Consider the following 24,550-nt stretch of genomic DNA (forward strand, 5'->3'; position numbering starts at 1 on the left):
GTGTTCACCCTTGGCTGACCTATGCTGGAACCCTGGGTCAGCGCTACCTGCAAGTGTGCAGGGAGCTAGTTGAACCAGAGCCTATGCAACCACTCACTTTCTGTAATCAATAAAGTTGTGGCCTAAATTCTGCCAAAAACCAAACTAAAATTTGAGTCAAGTGTGAATTTATTCAGCGGGGAGGTTTCTGGGTCATAACATGCAAAAGCAAATGCAGAGGGGACGGGGTTAGGTTTGATCCCTAAATCTAGGATTCTCCACAGGATCAAGGAGGATCGAATCCTAACTTGTGCATGTGGAACGCGACAGTAGTTCAAAACAAATGTCAAATTCCAACATCTTGGTTTAAAGTTGCATAGTAAGTAAAAAAGAGGTCTTACCTTTCTTTGTTTCTGTGTTTTCAATGCAATCTAATTGTCCTCGAATGCACTTGCTAGAGATATTAAAACACAAAAGGGAAGTCTCACACAAATGCATAAAGAGGGGGTGTGGAAAACTACCCAAGTTCCAGTCATGCAAATACACCCATCCCCAAGATAAGCCATATCTGTAATCTATATCTTGCCCCTTGGAAACAAATGCCTTTTAAAATCAAGGTACCTTTAATTAACAGGCTGGTTCTTTTGAGGATTTGCAACAATCTTTTTCAGACATGTTTTGACTATTAACTTAATAACTTTACCACACGAGCTCATCCTTTTGAAATGAACTTCTGGGTTGTATCAGCAGGCCCTTGTGGTAACATGGACAGTCCTCTGGAAAGACACATTCTTCCTCATTCATTAGGTAAGTTCCCTCAGGGCAGCTGCAACCATCCACAGGGATGGTCTGAACACTGCATAGCACATCAGGCTCCCTCAGGGACCGGCAAGAGTTGTTGCAGAACTTCACTTCATAGTTGTATACCATATTCTTAGGGCACTCTGCTGAGGCATCTTTGCAAAAGAAGAAAAACAAGGGATAGAATGAGCAAAGTGAGTATGCTTATCTTAGACTCCAAAGAACAATAGTTTATTTCACAAGGGAAGCAGCAAGGCTCCTTGCAGGAGGCCCTTCAAAGCAAATGAGACAAGCTGCAATCCCAAACATAATGGAAATAATTTCCCTTGATTTTAATGAAGCAGGTTGGTTGGTGAAGTCAATGTGATGCACCTAAATTATTAGTTTGTTTTCCACATTTTGCAGGAATTTGCAATTGGGGGGAAAATGAAATTTTATCAGCCTTTTCCTGTGAATTTATGTTAATGAACACATTTTTATATGCAGTTTTGACTGTGCAATTTTTGTGCATACCACATGTCATTATTTTTTTAACAAATATATTCATTTATGCATGCTTTCCCCTAATATATGCAGTTCTGTTCGGAGAATTGCATCGCAAAGTTCAGATAATGTAAGTGCAAATTTCAAAGAATGGCTGTGTTTTGGTTAGCATATTGTTTCAGAAAGCGTAAATTTGATGGATTCAGTTTTAAATGCAAGCTGGACCATAAAGAAGGCTGATCGCCGAAGAATTGATGCTTTTGAATTATGGTGCTGGAGGAGACTCTTGAGAGTCCCATGGTCTGCTAGAAGATCAAACCTATCCATTCTTAAGGAAATCAGGCCTGAGTGCTCACTGGAAGGACAGATCGTGAAGCTGAGGCTCCAATACTTTGGCCACCTCATGAGAAGAGAAGACTCCCTGGAAAAGACCCTGATGTTGGGAAACATGAAGGAAACAAGGAGAAGGGGACAACAGAGGACGAGATGGTTGGGCAGTGTTCTCGAAGCTACCAGCATGAGTTTGACCAAACTGCGGGAGGCAGTGGAAGACAGGAGTGCCTGGCGTGCTCTGGTCCATGGGGTCCCAAAGAGTCGGGCACGACTAAACGACTAAACAACAAGAGAATCAGATTCCACCCCACCCCCAATCACTATTGGACAAACATTGGTTCTGCCCCTGCACACCCATCATTGGGATGGAAGAGAAAAACTGATTTGTGAAGCTCCCCCCCCCCATCATTACACAACCATTCTGGGTGTGGATGCCATTTGATTATTTTTTTAAAAAAAGATCGGTCCTGAAAGTACTATGTACATGGCAAAGAGCTCACCAAATGTGTTCCATATTACTTTAAGTGTATGCTACTTTGAATGGCTTAGGAGTACGAGAGAATAACACACCACACCTACCACAGATGCCGCCTCTCCATTCTTTCAAGTGGATGCCTTCTGCGGCACAATCTCTGGCATAGCCAGAGAAAACGCTGCACAGAGCCTCTTTGCTTTTCTCAGCACTGCAAGTGTCGTAAACGCAGTTCTAAGTAATAAACGCAGAAGCAGATATAAGAATCAGTGCTCAAAAGAAGCGTCACATTCACCAACAGATAAATGACAGAGTGAGAGTGGGCTCCTCTGTTCAAAGAAGCAGCATGGATTGCTTGTGTTTCTGCCTTGACCGCTTCTTGGCATGTATAAACAAGTTCTAATTTCAGGGGAAAGCTCTCTGTCAAAGAATGTCCATTTATGACACATATATATGTCATTGCAAAGGGGAATTAATGCAGCTCTGTGACTAGAACATCCTCTTTTTCCTCAAATAAATAATCCGGATATTTGATCCTGCAAGGTTGAAATCATATTCCAGAATTCACTTATCAAAACCTTTTTATTTATTTCTCTTGCTTTATTCCCCCCCCCTTTTTATTGATATAAGAAAACGATACAAAAAAACCAAAAAAAAATGAAGGAAGAAAAAGGAGGCGATTCAGTCTTATATCTTTGGCTCAGGCCTCATTTCCAAGAAATTCATGTTACATTTCTTGAGATATAGGGAAAGCGGTTCACTGTTCCCAGACAGGCCACCAGAGGGCAACAGGTCACTATACCTACCTGTACAGCTTATCTACCAGCTACTTAAGCTCTAAAGAGATGCTCTTTCATACTGTCAGAAGATGTGATTATGGCTCCGCTGGCTTATTTCTTCTTACTCACAAAATAGCTTACAGAGCTTCCATAATCTATTCAACTTTATGGGAAGCAGACATGGGCAAGCTGAAACATAGCAACTACTTAGATCGTTGCCTATCTGATCAGAATGCACCTGACATTGTGCCAGATATGAGAGGAGATGTTTTAAAATAGGAATGAATCCATGCCTTACCTTGATATAAGGAGCTGGGTCATTAACAGAATGGCACTCAGCAAATACCCCCTTTGCATCCAGCAGAAGAGCACACCAACGCTGCCCAAATTTTTCTATCAGAGAAAATGAGGATTCCCAAAAATTATTTACAAAATGGGAGTCATTCAAATGCCACACCAATGAGTGAAAATATCACCTGCATTTTACAAGGAGCTTGCTATTATTATTATTATTATTATTATTATTATTATTATTATTATTATTATTATTATTATTATCATCATCATCATCACCTGGGCTGCTTACAGTTTATATAAAAACATATCAAACATTAAGAAACAGAATACCTTACACAGACTATAAATGAACCAATAAGTCAATAGAAATATATAATAATATATTTGTTATATAATATAATAATAATATATTATTATATTATTATTATATAATAATAATATATAATTATATTATTTAATAATAATAATAATAATAATAATAATTTACAGTTATACCCAAATCAAAAGAGCTGCCAACCCCAACTACACTTAACCAACCCCAACATAACAAAAACAAAACAGAGGAACCAAAATTAAAACCATTTTAAACATTTTAAAACCTTTTAGCCAGCAATGTCCCTCCAGCCTCCCAGGAGCCTCTTTTGGTTGTTCAGGGAGTGTCTGCGGCCCAACAGCAATTTGTATTAGCTTATCACATACGTCTTTTTGAAAACACATTCTAATTTTGATCATTCATTTGGAAAATGTGGGAACTATCCCATTTACTCAGGCTAAAACTCCTAGGCATACACTTTTACTTGGGTGTAGGGCAATGAACTAACTAGGACTTAAATCTAAGTAAACATGAGTAGAGTTAGCCACAGCAAGGGGCATATAAAATTCCATTCTGGTTGTAGAATGAATTGTGTAAGCTTTTGCTTATATACCAGTTTAACTTGTCAATTTTACCTTCTATTTTAATCAACGTTTTCTGGTTGTAGTATATTTTCATATATAAGGGTTGTTATTGGGGCTTTGTAAACCATCATAGAAACACTGCTGGTACATAGGTCTGACAAATAGAAAAGTTAATAAAAATAGAAGAATGGCTGTCATTCCTCTCATGGTGGAAAACAAAGTGCTGCATTTAGGGAAAGCATGAAATGAAGAGAAAATATAATACCTTTATCAACATTTTTCTGACAGGGATCCTCAAAGCTGTCTTGAACATCAGCACAGCTGGCCATAGTTTTCCATGAGTTTCCAAACACTGAAGCAGAGTCTTCTACAATCCCACTGATGGTTTGAAAATCATCTGCCTGATCATTGTTGAAATTTCCACAAAGGCCTAGGTAGGTATGGGAAGGTACAAGACAAAAATTCAGACAGACAAAGTCTTTGAAACAGCCTATCTAACAAAACAAATTCAGGACCCTGTTACAGAGCAGAAAGAGAGCCTTGTTTGTGGTTAAAGAAAGGACAAACAAATGGGTGAAAACTAGATTTAGGCTCTGAAAGTCTAATGATACCTATTCATGAATGGGATGTAGATCAAAATGCATAAATGTAACAATATGTAAGGATCTTTATGAAAGCTAGGTTCCCATTATTTTAACTATAGTTAGAAGCAGGCCTCATACTGCACTAGACTATACTAGAACTGATGTTGGTGGCATGATGAGTCAATCCCAGAATAAAGTAATCCTAACTGAGTGCACTTAATCAATCATTGTAAGACTGCATTTTACAATGCAACAGTAGGAACACAACAGCAAACTAAACACAGCACACACATGTGTTCATTGGCGCTCTCTCTCTCTCTCTCTCTCTCTCTCTCTCTCTCTCTCTCTCTCGTTTCAGAGAGCCTGTTGCCCCCAATCCTGCATCTACCTATCACTTGAGGGTGGTAGTAGCAATGTTGGAGATGGCAACTGCATCCCTTTCCTCCATAGTCTCATCAATGACGATTCAGATACATGGGCAAACAAGGGGAGGGGGGCATTGACCAACCTACTTAACTCATTTCAGCAGCATCACACCTGACAGAGTAAAATGGAAGCAATGTGCTTGGGATGTTTTGTCCCCAGAGACACTTTTGTTGGGATCGGGGGATGAAAAGCCAGCTGGCTCAGCCCCAGCTGGAGCGCCTCCTTTCTCAGCCTTGCCGCTGCGGAGATCCATCGACCATCCTCCCCGATGTGCCTCTGTGACTCAAGCTGCAGAGCAGGCTTAAGCACACATTACTCAGCAGTGTAAACTGCACAACAGATGAGGTTTGAGGCATGGACACGATACTAAACTACGCATTTATTCTACATAAATCAAGACAAAGAAAACATGGCTTCTCTCCTTGCCGTCTTCTCAGAGAGACTAAAAACAGAGCGGAAGTTCTGCTCACGCCAGCAATCTGTGTTGGAATGTAAACAGACATGGGACATGTAACAATCCACATATCTGCAGCAAAGGGTGGAATGGGATTCGCAATAACTTTGTCTCCCCAGTTCCTTGATAACACTTGGCTTTCCAGGCTTCATATGCTCTCCAGAGAACAGGAGAACAGGACATGTCAGACAAAAGCATGGAAACTAAGGAAAATATCATTGGCAAGATATAGATTCTTGATATCAATTATTCCAAACATTCCAATATGAGACAAACATATCAAGATAGAACTAAATTTCTTTTGAATAAAAGATCGCTTTAAGTAGCCTTATCCAGAGGTGGGTGACCTGCTTGGCTTCCAGATGTTGTTGAACTCCAGCTCTCATCATCCCTAGTCAGCCAGAGCAAATGTCAGGGCTGATGAGAGTTGGGAAAAACTCCAGGTTCCCCATCCCTGCTCTAGACATTTGTGATGTCAGTTTATCCTTGAGAAAGTTTGCGAATATTTCATGAAATCAAAGCATCTCAAGGTACTTTTTACAATCTACTAAAAGACAGTAGGAGTTCATGCATGGGGAAATACTATACCAGAAGTATGGTTTTGATAAGTTTCGTCTACTGTTATGAAGATCTGCATAATGGGTTTCAGTTGTACTTGAATTTGTACCCTTGAAGAAGTCAGGATGTTGACATAGAATGTAGATGGTCTGAAGAGTGTGATGCCATCTAATAAAAAAAAAACAGAACTTGCCTTCAGCTAAAAACTATATCCAAGTAGAAGCAACCACCTTACAGGTACATAGCTTTCATTGGAAATTTGGAGTGAAACTGAATGCTGACCTTTAGTTATAGGCAATACCGCAATGACATTATTGACATAAACATCTCCAGTGGAACAGACTCTTATACTCTGCAAAGAAAGGAAAAATAAAGAAATGCATGAACACTGACAAAGCACTTAGGGAGCAATCCAAATCCAATATCTGTCAGAGGTGGAGTTTGAAACAGGCGAGTCTTTGGCTAAACTGATTCAGTCAAAGATATGTTGGTGTAAGTCTCCACCCCAGCTCATCTGGTGCTGAGTCGAGGCCAGGATAAGTTCCCAAAAAGGGGCATTCCAGGAAAGTGGCAAGGGCAAGATGGCACAAGGGGAGACTTAGCCCTATTCCAAACTTTATTCAGCTTGGTGATATGACAGACAAATCCAGTGGAAGTTTCCTGCAGAAAGGGTGGTGTACGTCAAACTTTATTTTAAAGGCTCATTTTCCTTCTTCTGAGCTCAGACCAACTCAGCCAGCAGTCGCCCCACTCATGAACAGAGTGTAGAATAGGGTAATTATCCCAGTATAATTTACTCCATTGTCTTCCTTGAGTTCAGATTGTTCTGCATTTCTGACAGGTGGTGGCAGCACTTCTAGACATACTGTAACTCTAGTAACTTACAAGGGCTCCTAAAGTGATTAAAGCATTCTTCAGACAAGTCATAGTCTTGGAAACTCCACATTGAACAATCTCTCCAATGACCACAAAGGAACCATCTGTGTCCTGAAAATGAAGAGGGAAATACACCATTAATGCAGTGGATGTGGCCAGCAACCAGGGTGTATGTTCATCTGACACATTGCAAATCTCTTGTAGAGGAGATGGGCAGTGGATGCTGAACACTGTCTACATGGCCTCTTTCCCCCCTGCCTAACATGGAGTCAGTGCTGTTATAATAACAGGGGAAAGTTTTGCACACACCTACTTGCAAGACAGACAAACTGGAAAAAGCTAACATTTTCCCTGCATATTTTTTCAGATGTAGAACCTTCCAATGCTCTCAATTCAGACAGATTAGACACAGGTGTAACTTTCAGCATATATGTAGGACATAATATTGAGTACTGCCTAAGTCCTGATGAATTTAGTGGGCCTTATTCAGCAGATGGTGAAAACACTTAAGCCTTATTTCTCAAAATGATTTAGACAAGATTCCCCCCACCCTAGTTCCGGACTTGCTGCAAATCCATATTTCATGTGGCATGTGTGCTTGCTGTTTCCGTCATCAGTAGCAAAGCTGGATGACATATACATTGCATAGTGCATGCTGTGAACACATCTGGTTTGTTTGCTTAACCATGATCCACAGACACATGGTCATTAAATCCACATGTGACACACACGACATCAACACATTTTATTTATTTATTTTTTTGCTGCAGGAAAAACATAGTGTAATTTCATTTAACCTATACCGGTACATGGCATGTTTGTCATGTAATGTACAGAGCTGCACTTAAGCCCTTTCCCCCACAAAAGAAATGTGTCCTTGTCACTCAGGAGTTATGCACAATCTGTGTATTTTTCTCAAGTTTGTGATTCAGGTGCGGAGAAATCACATTTTCCTCATACTCAAAGGGGAAGAAATGAGTCAGTTGCAACAGCAAATACAATGCAGAATATGGCTGTATGAACGTGAAAGGCCCCAATTGGTTAGTGCTCATTTACAATTGCAAAGGGCTACATTTACAATACAGTTTATCAGTCTCATGGAACAAAGCATTTAATGAGACGCTTAATTTGAGGTATGTTATGCAACCTCAGTGCACTACTGTTGGTGTCTATTTGCTGCTCCTAGAAGGTCTCAAACAATTTTAAAAAATCCCCTACCTTAGCTAAGACATAGTTGCAGTTGCCATGGAAAACGAATTGCTTCTTATCAAATGTTGTTATGTGGAATCCACCTTCTATTTTACAGTTTCCAGAACAAGGCAGTGATATGCAGGACCATTTTCCACTCATGCAAGTACTACAAGACCGAAAGAGTAGCTTAATCCTCAATAACAATAGTACAGAAAACACATGTGACCAGCCCTGAACATTTTCCAGAATCAAGAAGTTGAAGCAGGGTATAAATTATGTAGTCAGCTTCTCAGCTCAATGCACTTTAAAGCACAGCAGCTCTTTTCCTCTCCAATGCTGGCTGAAATAGCATGGAATATGGGCCAGGAGTGGAAAGCAGGGATTGCTGCTTGGTCAACCAGCGGTGTCCAAACTTTTTTCAAAGAGGGCCAGATTTGATGAAGTGAAGGGCCGTGAGGGCCGACCAAAGGGCCGTCCAAGGTTGTTAACCTTTTTTTAGGGTTGAAGTTGTTGAGGTTTTTTTAGGATTTTACCCAAGGAAATAAACGTCCACAGGGGCTGGATTAGGCCCCCAAAACAGACTTTGGTCAAGAAGATGCTTTGCTGCCATGTAATTCTTTCTGCTCTCTCCACAATCAGCTGGAGTTGAGCTGAACTTTCTAAGATGACTTTTTTACTGAGAACGTTTCTGGGGGTTTTCAGTTTTGCACCCCAGTAAATGCGGGGGGGGGGACATTTTAGATGCAATGGGCTTGGATTTGTTGCATTTCAAAGTTTTGGTTCCGAACTTCCAAAAGAGAATCTCCTCCAGACTTTGATTTTAGCATAAAATAACCAGTTCTCTCAGTTCTCCCTCAAGATGATACATCATTATTAGCAAGCTTTTAACAGTACCAGTTTTGGCAGGGGGTGGCGTAGGTGTCTCCAGCTGCATAGACTTTGCCTTGAAAGGTACAGGGGCAGCTGCCAATTGGGATGCATTTTTTGCCCTTGATGTCATCGAGAATGCTTCCTGTTCAAACACAGTGCTGAGTTATGCTTAGAAGGGGAAAAATAAATGCTACACATAATTTTATTCTTGGTAGGAAATATGTGAAAGTTATTGCACTTGTTAGCAGACATCACTTAATAATATGATGAAAAACAAAACAAGTAATGTTATTGGTCCACACTCTGTAAAATGGGCATATTCAGTGACCTGTTTCATAGGAGTGTTGACAGGATGCACAAGGAAAGTTTGGAATACTACTTTGCTCAGTTAAAATGCCGTGCAAATTACGGATAATAGATCAGGTCAATTTTCTACCTTTAGGACAAAAGCATCCATCCGTACATGGGGCTTTACATATTTTGCTCCTTTCTGGGTTGAAGCAGGTGTCAGTACAGGGGCTTCCACATTCTGCATATTCCAGGTTGTTTGGACATTTCAGGACTACAAACCCAAGCAAAGTAAAAATGTTATTGATAGTTTTCAAATTTATAATATGATTTTTAAAATAGATAGCATACTTCCAGTTCCAGTCATTCTTTCCATTCTTATGACGAACGTAGGTTAGATGTCATTTATTGAAAATGTTTTGTGGTTGTACCATTTTTACAAGATTCCAAAGCATACCAAAGTCTTTCCCTGAGCCTTGAATCAACAGGCACAAACCACAGCCGATTTGTAATAAGCAGACCCCATTCACTTTAGTATTGGTATAATGAACCCATATCTGCTTGGGACAAGTCTATGTAAGGAATCACATTGCATAATATTCATCCACCTTACCACTTTGATTGTGAAACTTGCACTTTTACAAATGCCACATAATCTTCGTTCTACACGAATCCATCTTTCAGTGTGGCAGCAGCTATACTCTGGAACTCCCTGCCCCTTGATATTAGACTGCCACATTTGCTGCATTGTTTTCAGCATCTGATAAATCCTTTTTTCTGTTTAGGCAAGTCTACTCAGACATGCAATTTTAACATGTTGTTTCAGTGAGTGTGTGTGTGCGCGCGCGCGTGCATGCTGTTAAATAAATTAAAGGTCAATCTTTCTTTACTTACAACAGAGTTCCTTGGATCGCCATTTTCCAGGGTCTCCACCTTTGCGGACACAGTCCCGGGAGTACTGACTGAGAGTGCTGCATACACAGCTGGCAACCAGGTCAGAATGAGAAGATTTCTCAGAACAGCTGCACATATCTTGAATACAAATGGCTAGATAATCATCGGTAGCAACCACGCTCTTACAATTCCCAAAGTGGGATAGGGCTTCCTTGCACTTAGATTTCTGTCAAAGAGAGAAAGTGGTGGGGAGAGAGGGGGAGATTGGAGATCTTACATGTATAGCATCAGTACCATGAATTTACTGACTTCTGTGGCGTTGCTTTGGTACTTAACATGTGAGGTTCTGGCTCCCTGGTCAAAGTATGTCTATCTGCTGCTGAGAACACTGTCACCTCTGCTAACTTCATTGAAGGGGGAAGTTCCATGTATATAGCTTTATGCATGTGTGGAGCAATTACATCCACTAAAGTGAATAGGGAAACATTTGCAGTGAGGAGCTGCTGCCCTTAGAGGGATCAAATAGAAAGCAAAGCCGGGTTCACATACCATGAACAGTGCAACTTACGTATCTATTTTTGCATTTATCTTGCTGTTGAGAGTTGTCTTGCTGCTTTCTTTTGTCTCCCATTACATCGGAACACTTCTCTGTTGGATCATCTACTTTCTGAAGGTTTCCAAACTGCCATGGGAATAGTGGATAGCCTGTAAAATCCCACCAGTAATAGGACTTTACTGTGCAGGGTCAATGTGCGGGTTTAGGATTACAGCCTTACTCTCAGTTTTGAACCCAGCAATCACCCATCCATGATTTAAAGCATATAGTTTGTACCGTTATAGTTTAATTTATTTTACAAATGAATAAATAAGCAAATAGTTGCATCTGTACTCACAGTGTGTACAATTGCTCTGCATAAAGAGAAAAAAGGAAGCAGGCATTTATCTTCCAGTCAGCCTGTACATAGAAGGTATTGCTTAGAATGCCAAGAGGAATACAGTGGTGCCTTGCAAGACGAAATTAATTCATTCCGTGAGTTTTTTCGTCTAGCGAATTTTTCGTCTTGCAAAGCACAGTGTCAGAAAAGTTTTGGAAAAGCTTCAAAAATCACCAAAAACCTCAAAAAAGGCTACCACACCACGTTCTATGAGTTGCTCCTCGAAGTCAAGTCGCAACTGTATTAACGGTGTTAAGAAAAAGGAAACAAACTTGCAAGACGTTTTCATTTTTCGTCTTGCGAAGCAAGCCCATAAGGAAATTTGTCTTGCGAAGCAGCTCAAAAAACAGAAAACCCTTTTGTCTAGCGAGTTTTCCGTCTTGCGAGGCATTCGTCTTGCGGGGCACCACTGTACCTTATTACATGTGAAATAAGAGTTCTGAGTGACAAATTCACATCCTCCTTTGTTTAGTTCAGATATCAGCCCAGATTCACTAAATATTTCACCCTAGGCTACCTTACCGAGGACAGTGATTAGATTTTACCCCAAATGTATGTATGTATCTCAGCTATATATCTCACTGCTGAGGCCAGTCATGATCTCTGTTGTCTTGAGGGTAAAATGGGGAAATATTTCCACAAATCCAGCCACAATTCCTGAGATCTTTTGAAAATGGTTAGGATACAAATGTGATGGTTTCTAATAATAATAATAGCCAATTATATATATTTAAAAAATCCTACCCTGCAGGAATAAATCATTTTTATCATTGCCGTCATAGTTTCCACACAAACCACATGTTTTCCCTTTGTAAGTATCTTCTAAATCCAGCTAAGAAAAAATAGGCAAAAAGACAAACATTTTAAACACACATATATACAGACACCTTCATAACTATAATGCATAGTACGGTCTCAGCTTGAGCTGCCCTCCAGATAGAACTATATCTCCCATCAACCCCAGCCAGCATGGACAATGGTCAGGGGTGAAGGCAAATGTAGTCTACAACATCTGGAGGACACCATCATGGCTTCCCCATTGGAAACTGAGCACAATTGCTGCAGTGGTATTACCACACAGAGGATAGTATTTACTCCATGGAATTCTCTTTCTGAACATGGAATTAAATACTCCTCTTATTTATTTTTAAACAGTGTGTGTGTGTGTGTGTGTGTGTGTGTGTGTGTGTGTATAGGGGGAAAGAAATGACTGTGCCACAATTAGGCCGTAATTAGTCAATTTTTAAGCACACAAGCTGGTGTTGGGTTGTGTGGCTTCCTATTCTACTGATAAAGTCAGAGATACTAACTAAAACTTTGCCATCTTCCTGACATTCTCAACAGTAGAACAAGAAAGGAGTTGTGCGATTGTCTCACTCCAAACATAATTCCAGGGCTCACAAAATGATTATTTATATAAATAAATTAGCTTTATGTGTATCCCCTTTGTTCATAATTTCACTAGAAGATGGCAGTGTGTGAAGACTGTGGCTACTCAACACATTTTACATGTATTAAAATTCACTAAAACAAATCCAACTAACTGGAGCTTCATACTAGGAGAGTGTCACCCCAATTCCACTTGAGAGTCAGGCCTAGTTTGGAGGTAATTAGGAAATAAGGATAAGTATCTTCTACTAGGATACTCCTCAGACTGAAGGGCAGAAGAATCCTAAAAGAAAGAAAAAGAAGAAAACTAAATAAAACAAACGAACAAGCATCCTAGTTGTCTCAAGATTAAAGATATCCCCAACCCATTGAGCTTATTAATTAAGCTCAATGGGCATTTCTCAGCTTTGATCTCTCCCCTCTCAGACAACCCCTCAGACAACCAAAAGGACGGATGGGAATGATGGGAAGCAGAGGTTGGCTGTGCTCACATACTTCTGCTTTGGCCAGGTCCCGCCCGTGAGAGAGAGAGAGAGAGAGCGCTCACATATTGTTGTTGTTGTTGTTGTTGTTGCTGCTGTCTTTTTGGTGAGAGACGGACCAATATGTCTCGATATGCACCATACCAATATGCCAATATGCCTCCATATGCACCCATATGTACCATGCTGATGCTGCTTGGCTGAAGGACACAGAGTGGCACTTGTGACCTCATGCTGATGCTGCCTGCCGGGCTGCCTGCATGTCAGAGACCAGCCATTGGGGGCTCATGTTAATGATTGCTGCCTGAAGAAGCATGAGAGCTCCTGATGTTGGTCCTGAGTGTAGGAAATCACCCTAATCTGGGGCTACCACTGTATGACATTTCTCAGCATTGGCTCTCTGATTTCAGACCCAAGAAAACACTGTTCCTGGTACACAAGAGCATTCATGAGAAAACAGAAGACTATCAACAGATGTTGAGACAACTCACGTCTTCCCATCTACTGTGATGCCTGATTCTTTGACCTCCAGAAGCACTCCATCTATAGTGGCCGTGAAATAGATGGCAGTCCCCGCCTTGATGCTTCTCATTATCTGGATACTGAAGTCCTGATGACTGTCTTTGCAGTGTGAAGCAAAAACATAACGGCAAGTTCCAGTGAAGTCAAATTTTGCACTGTCAAATGTCTGAAAGTGGAAATTACCCCAAGTAGAACATTCACTTGTGGTGACAGCAGGACGCTGAACTGCAGAGAAAATAAGGATGGTGGCAATGATAAAATGCTCTGCAAACATTTATTTATATGGCCTGGCACCATAGTTACATATCTTTAGATGTGAGGGGAAAACGTTCCTTTTTCATCATGCCTTTGGCTTTTAATTATCCATAGCCTCTGTGAGTGGGTGGGATGTTTTAATCTAGTTTAAAAACAAAAAAACCAGAGCTGTCTTTAGATTTTTCTTTGTTTTCTTTTATCCTGGTTTTAATGTATCTGGTTGCTTGCTTTTACTGTAAGTTGCTTAGTTATTTAGGTTAAAAATGACGAATAAGTTTAATTAATTAAACAGAGTCTGAACTTTTTGAGGGAGAGGGTGAAATGAACAACACAGATCTTCAACATGGGCAAACATGTATGTGTCCATCATGCTTTTGAACATCCCTCTTCCTGGCTGAGCTGGATCATTGGATTCACAGAGCAATCTTGCGGGGCTCTTGTAAGATCTTCTCAGAAGCTGCACGACCCTGGTAAGTGAAGCTTTAGCAGGGGTGTCAAGAGGGCATGGGTGGCATGCATGCAGGGCACCACCTTCCCATTTAGCCTCAGGCAGAAAAATGGGATGGGCTGCCCCTGGGTCAATAATAATTTGTTTTCAGTGGCACTTGGTTGCAGTTGGGTGATCCAGTCCCATTGATTTCTATGAGACTTAAATGAGCCTAGCCTTCTCTCGATTAGACCCAAATTCTTCAGGATTAGGCTGCACAACACTGCCAATGGGCGTGCTTTGTGACATGCAAGAGGGGGTTCTATTTCAGTGAATTTTTCATATTTGAATAGACGGACTGCTTTTGGGTTACGGTCTTATTTGCCAACCTAGCAAGCAGCAGTGGGGGGGTGGGACACAGAGAGAACAGAGGACATGGCCTTGTAACATACTGATGTGACACTTGTAGGAAATACCAAGAAAGAAGGCTATCACAGTTCACATCACTTCTTTCATGTTCAGTGAACTTTGCAGTATTATGAAATACCTTGGAATTTGGAGGGTTTTGTTAAAGATTTATTTTGTCCCCATAACACAGAATTCTAAGCTATGCTGAAGTGCCTGGGAGTCTTCACAGAAACAGGGGTCCCAGGAATTGTGACAGAAAAACGACAATGGCTCTGTGCTTTTTAAAGCACTTTGTGTAATATATATAAAGAGTTTGTTGCCAACACTGAGTTTATAGATATATCAGCCCAACATTGACTTCTGATTTTAAGTCAGTATTAAATAAAGCTGACATAATGCTAACTATTTTTCATGAATATCTTAGTCTTCCTTTTTTCAACTGGCCATTCCATGTGATATAATTTTATGTAATTAATAACATTATATTTTGCTTATAATTTTGATATAGTCAAAAAGTCTGGGACTATTTGGTGAAAGGTGGTCTAAATCATTTCTATCATCTCATCACTATAATCTATTGATCTAGATCTTATATCCCACTTTTCAAGGACAAGGCCTTTGCAAAGCATCTCACAACCTAACAATATAAATCTGAAAAATACAACATCCAATAAAAGCTAAATTCTTTTGACTCAAGGTCCTTTCAAAAGAGAAATAAATGAAGCCTCTCATTACTTAGCCACTATGGTATGATGGTGGTGGTGGTGGTGGTGATAATAATTGCTTGTTTGTTTAGATGCTCACATTACCTCTCACATTCAGTTTGGCCCCAGTTCTGTTCATGCAGCCAAATCTGACTGATGAGTTAGCATTGTGATATCACTCATTCCATGCTCAATCAATCAATGTGATTAATATCTACTCAGAAGAAAGCCTAACTGAGTTCCATACACCTTACTGTCAAGAAAGTGTGTGCAGGGTTATAGCGGGATGAGGGGGTGAGGTGCCAGTCAATCACTATTTCTTGTTTGGACTCAAAATCAAAAGTAGAGACTATTCAGTTCAGTTCTAAATAAATAAATAAACTTCAAAAAGAGATTATTTTCAAATATACAAATCTGAAAATATTGGTAAAGAACAGGGAAAAGGTAGTACATGAAAGAACTGGTCCCTGAAAACTCAAGTCTTTTTTCCCATTGTTTGCCAAGTCACCTGTGAAGACAGAGAACTGTAGCAAGGCAGTTATGGCATATTGAACCAATCATGTTTCCACTTACAGCACTCCATTCTCAATATTTACATTTATTTTACTAAATATGTGACATTGTTTTCTATAAAAAAACACCATAAAAATAAAATGGCTACAATATCTTGCAGTATAAATTATCTAAACCAAGTCTCTTCTCAGTACTCATAGGATAGCTAGCGAAGAGACACTCAAGGACAAAAGGCAGGGTGCATGTGTATTGCTTAGTATTCTACCTCTATCTGTGTACTCTATGCAACTAGAAACACAGGGTGGAATTCAACATCACACCAATAGGATATCTCTGTCAACTTCTGTTTGCCAGACACAATTATCTCCCCTCTCCCTGCCCCCTCTGTGTGTTGTTCAAACCCCATAACAGATTGGGGGAAGGCATGTTGCCACACGGGGGAGACAAGGGGGAAGCCTCATTGAACTATTAGGAGTTACTGTGCCGGCTTCCACTAGTGCAGCAAGTTAGCTGAATCTGGCCTTAAGGGTATAACTGAACAATAGCTGAGCACTTTTACATCCACTAATATAAAAGAGGGATAAACAAGTGCTTATTTTTTATAACTGAAATTAATTGAATTTTCCTAAACTTACAGGTTGTTAGATTATGTCCGTAGTTATTTCATTTGTTTACATGAAGATCAGATCAGACATGTAACAATGGAATATAAATAGTAGTAGACTTTTCTTACCTATCTGCACCAAAGTTTTGCCCTCACAGCAACTGCAGAGTAAGAACAAAATCCATAACTGTACTCCCTTCTTCATTCCCATTATCCTATACAAGGCGGTAAGCTGAAAAATATTTGCCAGGACAGGATTTCTTTCTTGGGTTTAGAGACACGTTTATATGGTACTAATTCATGAGGACTGAAAGAAAACCATTTCCCCCCCTCTCAGATATAAAATGACAAAAGGCATTTGGTTCCTGGATTCTATAATCTCAAATTTAATCTTTGAATCTCAGGTTTATTCAAGCTTGGAACTCTAGGCAGGTGCCAGGAAGCAATTCCCTGCTGGGTAAAACAGAGTCTTGATCTCTACGAAAGGCTCCCCATCTCAGTGGGGTGGGTTCCTGTGGGCCTGGGATCTCATGAAATCTGCCTCTAGGTATTAGTGCATGCTCCCAGTTTCCTGGGTCAAGTCATTCAGTATTTTTACTATGTGAGAAGGAAGTTCCCATGGTCATGTATAGACTTTTCTCTCTTCTATTCATTTCGCTTCTCTTGCTTCTCTGGTAGGAGAGGAATGTGGCCAGCAAGTTACGTTTAAGCTATCTCTTTGGCCTTTGAAGCTTTTCTCCTTCCAGACTAAAAATAGTGAGCCTTTTGATCCAACATACTGTGACTGTGGTAAATTGCTTCAATGCACACCTTAGGTGATCCAGGCCTAAAGGACCGGGGCAGTCCACAGAGCATTTGACAGTTGGCAAACTCCTTCTTACCCAGCTGGAAAGGATTTCTTGGCACCTGACCAGAAGTGGAAGAGTCCTAAACCTTAATAATCAAAATATGGCCTGACACCAGGGGTTGTGAACTGTCTTCAGTCCACAAGCTTCATTCCCTCAGCAACCTCTTGGGGCCTCTTTACACACCCAGCAAGCACATAGCCAGTGGTGCTGGGGCTAGCCAGGGGAGCCCACAGCCCCCTCATGTTTATGAAGCCTCCTAATATCAGTATTGCTTGATCATCTTCTTCTTCTTTGGAGATCACTCGTAGCCGAGTAAGATTGTCTTCCATAAATACGGTTTTAACAATGAGTCTGTAAGTGACTGTGAAGGCCAATTCTGGATCCACGTGTCCTTCCACAGTGGGGACATTGGTTTCCGGATGGGAGTTGATCAGTTTCCGGGCGGGAGTTGATCATAGCACACCCTTGATAACAGCTTTTTCCTTTTGCTTGTAGGACAACGGATCGAGCAAAGCTTATCTGGACTTATACATGCATGGGCTATCTCCAAATGTTTGTGCAGTGCTTGATGCCTTACATGCAAGAGCCTGCATCATTTACATATAATTACTGTGCTTTTCAATTTAGGAATTGCAGTAATTATCACCATCACTGGAGTTTCCTATAGTCAACAGCATTGGAATAGACACTATGACAGAGAACTATTACCAATGATGTTTCATAAATGTCTTTGCCCTGTAGACTGACATGTTAAAATTTATGACTTTTCACCTCTGGCCTACAAACCAGTTAAGGTATAAATCCCATTTGTCACAGAGCTATGGTCTTTGGAACAACATTTTTCATGGATCATTTGCCACAGAGCAGTGTTTGGTTTCGGTTACTGCACAGCTTAAAAATTAACTGTATGATTTACCTCATGAAGGCGGTAAATTGGAGCTGATTCACCACACCTAAAAAACATTAGGAGTTATGAAGGTACTGCTTCTGTTACAAGTCGTCTGTGGCTGTTGGTTAACTTTTGATACATACATACATAAGGAAAGGAAACACAGCTCTCCAAGCACAGCAATAACAGCTTTAAAGCATGCCGCAATAATATCCACAGTGGGGTCATGGTTTCTCATATGCATTTTATCAGTGTTGTTGCAGCACAAGTCTTTATTCTATAGCCTGCTGATTGCAACCTAGAACATGCCACAAGGATAGCATCATCTGATGACATATACAGAAGTACCGTGTTGAAAATCCATTGGTTGTGTCATTAGACCTCCCTCCAGAGGGCTGTGCCATGACAGTAGTCTGAAGTGACCCAGGAACTGTGAACTTAAAGTCACTGGACACAGGATAGTAGTCAGGACTGAAGGGCAAACTAGAAGAAGAAGAAGAAGAGTTTGGATTTGATATCCCGCCTTTCACTCCCCTTCAGGAGTCTCAAAGCGGCTAACATTCTCCTTTCCCTTCCTCCCCCACAACAAACACTCTGTGAGGTGAGTGGGGCTGAGAGACTTCACAGAAGTGTGACTAGCCCAAGGTCACCCAGCAGCTGCATGTGGAGGAGCGGAGACGCGAACCCGGTTTCCCAGATTACGTGACTACCGCTCTTAACCACTACACCACACTGGCTCACATTCAAACTAGGTGGTAGGAACAAGGAGAAAACCAGAAGTCATGACAAAACGATAACCAATGATACAGAAACATGCTCCTCAAGCAAGGCTCAGTTTGAACAGGAAGCCCTTTATACACCTTTCCTCTGATAAGGATTCATTAGTCAACCTGGATGAGTGGAGTCAGTTCAGTACAGGAAGGTTCTTCAATGAGAACACTGCCGCCTGCAGTTCAGTGGTTCACCACATGAGGCTGTCACACACAAATTCCAGCAACTCGTGTCACAAACTAGCACTTCCCTCAACAACTGCTTTTTTAATCCCCTCCCAGATCTCCAATGACCTCTCGGTATACCAGAGCTCTTTTGCTGCCATTGCTCAATATTCTGTAAGTGTGCGTGAGTGTGTTCTGTGAAGTCTTAAGTGGGCCATTGTAAGCTGATTAATAGGCCCTCTTGCATGAGAATCTCCCCTTTGCCGTTCATTGGGTTAACAGCTCTGATGTCATAAATAGGCCACGTCACCTTGGGGTAGGTAGTTTAATGTTACAAATCTAAATGGCTTTCAAAGTGGAAATCCAGGGTTAACATGTAATGCTTGTTAAATCTAAGAAATATTGGCTATATGCCATGCTTTTAAATGATATTTTGCTAGTTGAAATCTTTGTCTTGTGCCTGACCCATTTATTAGAAAGCTCTTGGGCATGAGTAGACTGCACCTACTACCTATGGTATGTGATTATCACATTCACAGCTCATAAGTTGCAAATGGCTAATTATTTTCTCTGCTGTCATACTGTGTCTCCACAAGTGAATTTGAAATGAGTTAATTTAAAGTGTTTTCTTGGACGGCTGCTGACACTGACAACTTATTCATTGCTGCATCATGCTATGAGCATCTCAGATTTTAATTTTATTATGTATACTTCTAGATAATGGAATTTTGCAGACAATATTGAAAAAATACATTCAAAGTACAATCCCATGAAAGTCCTTGTCTTTGTTTTTAAACTGAAACTCCACACCTTTTTACATGTTCAGCCATAGGCTGCCCTGTAGTGGTGAAAACCAAGACCTGCAATACCAGCAAAACATTTAAGACTGTGACTACAACTACCCGTAACTTTCTTTTAAAATTTAACTTTATTTTAAAATTAAAAAACGAGGAAGTGTAAAAATTCTAGATAGTTATGATGAAAGTTAAATCTTCAATATAACTTTTGTTTAGGATGCCCCATAGCATACATGAGGTAAATAAATGACAACAGTAATAGGTTAATATTCATTGATGTTTCACTTTTATTTCAAAAAAGCTATGCCTAACTACTATGGTTTTGTATGGACGTTGAGTGAATCAGCTGATGTTTTGGAACATATACATCCTATTTTAAAAATTAATTTCTGACTCCCAAATGGAAAAGCCCGAAGCTTAGGAACCTTGGCTTGTAGAAGCTCCATAAACCCTGGGCCGTATCCAGTGCCCAGCCTGACTCTTTTATCCATGCAGGATGCTTTCAGTCAGGCCTTGTGGGTTTTCTATGGGGTACCTTATCCCTATGACCATTTGTTTATATCACAATGATATTTTAAGATATTGTCTTGGCATTTCCATTATACTGAGATAAATGTATGTTATGACTTAGACTGAATAGCAGCCAGCAAGATGAATAGCAGTATTTGGGTGAAACTGAACTGCAGCAGAATGAAAACAGTGCTGCCTAGGACAGAAATCACTGCCCTCTTATATATCTATTGATGAGACACAAATCACAGGCAGCCAGGCAGTTGGAAATGCAGGGCTGGTTTGAGAGGGAATGTTCTAGGGGAAAGCTAGTAATCATCAGCATATAGCTGCTACTGAACTCCTTAAAAGTTCAATGAAGCCACGCAGGGACATTGAAAAGAACAAAAATACCAGGGAACTAAACCCATGGAGCACAAATGGTGTGTGGACAGGCCATTTGTTGTTTTAGAAAATGTATAGATTTTGCCATTTTCTCTTCGAACTCCTAAAGCAAAGCTCCTGCTCACACAGGCTTAGGAAATCCAAGAGTGCAGGTGTTTGCCAACAAAACTGGATGCGGAGACTTCACTTTTTAAATGTGCTTTTAATTATTTAAAGAAGAAAAGAAAACGATTCAAAAGTCCAAAACATAAAACTTTGTTACACTCAGGTAAAAACGACTTGCACTTTTTTTGTTTTTGTTTAACACAAATAAATAAAGCGATCATAAGGAGAAACAGTCAAAGAGGGCACAGATTTAAGAGGCCCGTGGAAAGTAAGGGCAAGCGCAGAATTATTTGTGAAAAATGAAACCATGGGTTGTCCCTGTATAACTTTTCTTTTCACTTGTAACCTGTTGATTAGCTCATTATATTCCCATCCTTCTCTTCACCGAACTAATGGCCCTCCTGACACGAGCCACAGCATTCAGTTCATCTTCCTGGGAGTCTTCCCTGCTATTTTCTTCTGTGCTCTTCTGGGACTCGTTTGATGAGTGTGAACTGTTGCATTCGGTGTTGAGGCACTCGCAAGAGTCCACCTGAAGGTATTTGTGTTTCTTGTTCTTCCCGTCAGGGCACACCAGTGTTATTTCCTTTTCGGATACTTTTGACTCCCTGCAGCAAGTGCACTTGTGTTCCATGGAGTTGGCTTCAGAAGAGTATCTGTTTTTGTAGCACAAGAAGGTGAAAAAGAGTTACTCTGTGCCACAGATTGAAATTATGAGCAATTTTAGTGGTGGGTGATATTAGGAGAAACTTGTGTTTGCGCAACTCATTTGCTAAATGACAAGATTCCGGTATTTCCACATAATATTGAATCGAGGATGATGCACTTTAAATAATGTGCTGTCTCTAATTAAACCACCATAGCTAGTTGGTTGTTCTGGGTTTTATTTTTTTAAGACAGAGGATCAAGAGACCAAAGTACCAGACCCTCCAAGTGTCCCTATTTTCAGAAGCCATTCTTATTTGATCCCAGAATGTCCCACTTTTCCCTAGGATGCCCCTATTTTCATTGGATAAATAATAATAATAATAATTGTTGGAGGGTATGAAGTATTGAAATCAAATTGGCTCTCACAGTAGAAAATAAGTTTTGATGTTGGTGTAGCATAGCAGCTAAAAGATTGGGGTTACAGTCCTATACATATTTACCAATTACAGACGGAGGAGAAATTTGATTCAGTGTGCATTTTAAAGCCAAATCTGTCAAATTCACACTTTGCAGAACAACATGTGAACCAAAACATAGCTACTCTTCAAAATACGAATTGATCTGATTTTTGTGTGTGCATAAAAGTGAAGATATTAATGAAAACATACAGAAATGCATGTTAGGAGAAATTACTTGCAAAAAATCACATTAGTAAATTTGATTACATTACTAAATTTGAATAATTAAACAAATGGGTACAAATGCATTGCAGGATCTTATTGTAATTTGGCTTTACATACATTGAGGAAGTTCCACAGTGTCCTTCACACTGGGCCACAGGGACCATGTCTGCTGAACGACAACCATCATGAACGATATAGTCCCTCATTTCAGAGAGAGAGCAAGGTGGCACTGGTACTGGGCTATCTTTGGGCTTGCCTGCAGGATAAAATGTTTTAAAAAACCTTTATTCAAATGTTTTCCGGAACATCAAGCTTTTTTGCTCATCTGGACTGAGTTATGAGTAGCACCAAATTACTTGCATGCCATAGTATGTAGCTATTCAAGAAATGTAAAAGTTCAGCCAATATTTAGCCCTAAATGCATTTTGGTAACACAACTGACACAAAGATCCTCTATATATTTACTCAGAAGTAAGCCCCATTGATTTGAATGGGGTTTACTCCCAGGAAAGTGCAGCCTTGCAGGAGTGCAGCCTGAATGGCTCCTAGCCATGTGGGAGAGGAGGCTAGGGAAGGATGTACTAAGCATCCCCTCACTATGTGCTAGTTTTAAGGTTGGAATCACCTGCAGGACAAAAGTACCATATTTCAGGAGAACCAAGATATAAAGCTGAGCATCTAAACCAAAGCAAGATATTAAGAGTGCAGTTACAGTAAAAATATGCAAACCCACTTCTTTTGAATATAGTTTGCAAATCAAAGCAAACTGGCCCATTTTATTTTTTGTTTGGGTGATACTCAACTAAGCCATACTCAGAGATAACTCATGGCTGTACTCAGAGTATGATAAACACTGTGCTTATTTATTTATCACATAGAGAGATGGCATAGATATATAATTTATGATACTTACAAGTTTTACAGCAGCCACTGGGCAAATAGGCAATGGTGTCCTAGGAAGAAAAATGTATTATTGAATTGCATATCCAACTAGAACAGCGCAAAGCCCCCAACCTGACAATGAAGTAAGGTTCAAGAACCAGTGGGGTGAGACCTTTGGTTTAGAAGTCTATGTGTGTTGAATAGTTTCTTTTTGTTCCCTTTAAACTTTTTTTTAACCTTTAATCCTTAACAGTAGGAACTGTTGACTAAAAAATTTTATTAAGAAAGCAATTTATGCATATAACTGAAGATACACCAGATATTTTCTTTACACTACATCAGATTCAGACGAAGAATGTAGCTACACCTACATTAGTCATGACTTTGATTTCCATGAGAGCTAAGTGCAGCTAACTTGGTCTGGATCCAATTCATGGGGAGTAGAACATGTTTAATGCAGTGAGTAGGTGGCTCTGTGGCCTAAACCACTGAGCCCAGGGCTTGCCGATCAGAAGGTCGGTGGTTCGAATCCCCGCGGCAGGGTGAGCTCCCGTTGTTCGGTCCCAGCTCCTGCCAACCTAGCAGTTCAAAAGTACGTCCAAGTGCAAGTAGATAAATAGGTACCACTCCGGTGGGAAGGTAAATGGCGTTTCCGTGCGCTGCTCTGGTTCGCCAGAAGCAGCTTAGTTCTGCTGGCCACATGACCCAGAAGCTGTCTGCAGACAAACGCCGGCTCCCTCGGCCTATAGAGCGAGATGAGCACGCAACCCCAGAGTCGTCCACGACTGGACTTAACTGTCAGGGGTCCCTTTATCTTTACCTTACTGCATTTATATGACACTACCAACCATGCAGGATCTTTTCTTTCCTTCACGCCATCACTTTAAAATGACAGATAAGCCAAGAATTCAACACAAAATCCAACTGTAACAGCTCTTGCTCATAGGGTGGGCTAATCAAATTAAAGGAGTTTTCACAAGATGGAATGTGTATATTCAGTATTTACTCACAGGCTGACATGCTTCCTCGTTAAATGCTGGGCAGCTTATTGAAGAGGTGGAGGAGACCAGCTGCCTATGTATGTTCACACAGCTGTAAATAGTGCAGTTGTCATGTGGAGCACTCCGTTGCTCACCAGGCTATTCAAGGTAAGGAAACAAATTAAATACTGGCAAAACATCTTCCTGTTTTCTAAATGTGTATTTTCTTATGAATAGCAGAGCAGCCAATATGGTAGAAGGGCCCATAAGGAAGATTAAAATATTGGGGTTGGAGGGAGCTTGCAGTAGAAAGGTAAGACTCTTTACCCAAGAATAGTCCCAGTCAGGTCTGAGGCCAGTTTTGTGGGAATGAAGGAACAGAAAATAAGCATGTGAGGGAGTGATTAAGGATGGAGTTGCAACTAAATAGGCACTCATTTGTTCACCTGCAGCAAACCATAATCACTC

The 24,550-nt window shown here is 40.4% G+C and overlaps 2 protein-coding genes and 1 long non-coding RNA gene across 10 annotated transcripts in view; 1 reads left to right on the forward strand and 2 right to left on the reverse strand.

The window, feature by feature from the left end:
- The window catches only part of LOC309540502 (mucin-5B-like), a 45,104-nt gene extending 31,940 nt beyond the window's left edge, over positions 1–13,164 (reverse strand). For 5 of the 8 annotated variants that reach the window (XM_082237415.1, XM_082237414.1, XM_082237413.1 and 2 more), the window contains exons 1-16: positions 13,054–13,164; positions 12,675–12,789; positions 11,862–11,949; positions 10,751–10,887; positions 10,183–10,408; positions 9,437–9,562; positions 9,025–9,142; positions 8,158–8,296; positions 6,949–7,050; positions 6,346–6,415; positions 6,094–6,231; positions 4,307–4,471; positions 3,146–3,240; positions 2,176–2,302; positions 683–935; positions 381–433 (exon numbers count right to left, since the gene is read on the reverse strand). In XM_082237415.1, coding sequence (XP_082093541.1) covers positions 381–433; positions 683–935; positions 2,176–2,302; positions 3,146–3,240; positions 4,307–4,471; positions 6,094–6,231; positions 6,346–6,415; positions 6,949–7,050; positions 8,158–8,296; positions 9,025–9,142; positions 9,437–9,562; positions 10,183–10,408; positions 10,751–10,887; positions 11,862–11,949; positions 12,675–12,789; positions 13,054–13,154 — 2,053 coding nt within the window. In that variant the 5' untranslated portion in view covers positions 13,155–13,164. Of the gene's footprint in view, positions 1–380; positions 434–682; positions 936–2,175; positions 2,303–3,145; positions 3,241–4,306; positions 4,472–6,093; positions 6,232–6,345; positions 6,416–6,948; positions 7,051–8,157; positions 8,297–9,024; positions 9,143–9,436; positions 9,563–10,182; positions 10,409–10,750; positions 10,888–11,861; positions 11,950–12,661; positions 12,790–13,053 lie in introns of those variants that run through there. The other 3 variants (XM_082237417.1, XM_082237419.1, XM_082237418.1) reach the window with 3 other exon arrangements.
- A 622-nt stretch (positions 13,165–13,786) lies between these two features.
- LOC309540566 lies at positions 13,787–15,002 on the forward strand. The gene is made up of 2 exons (XR_014223356.1): positions 13,787–14,235; positions 14,791–15,002. It is a non-coding gene; the product is annotated as an uncharacterized lncRNA (long non-coding RNA).
- A 5,969-nt stretch (positions 15,003–20,971) lies between these two features.
- MUC2 (mucin 2, oligomeric mucus/gel-forming) overlaps positions 20,972–24,550 on the reverse strand; it is a 61,896-nt gene continuing 58,317 nt past the window's right edge. Inside the window, exons 49-52 of the mRNA XM_082196131.1 lie at positions 24,113–24,241; positions 23,134–23,173; positions 22,338–22,476; positions 20,972–21,545 (exon numbers count right to left, since the gene is read on the reverse strand). Coding sequence (XP_082052257.1) covers positions 21,251–21,545; positions 22,338–22,476; positions 23,134–23,173; positions 24,113–24,241 — 603 coding nt within the window. The 3' untranslated portion in view covers positions 20,972–21,250. The remainder of the gene's footprint in view (positions 21,546–22,337; positions 22,477–23,133; positions 23,174–24,112; positions 24,242–24,550) is intronic.

The sequence above is a fragment of the Podarcis vaucheri genome (genome assembly GCF_965113315.1).
Source record: "Podarcis vaucheri genome assembly, chromosome: 1".
NCBI lineage: Eukaryota > Metazoa > Chordata > Lepidosauria > Squamata > Lacertidae > Podarcis > Podarcis vaucheri.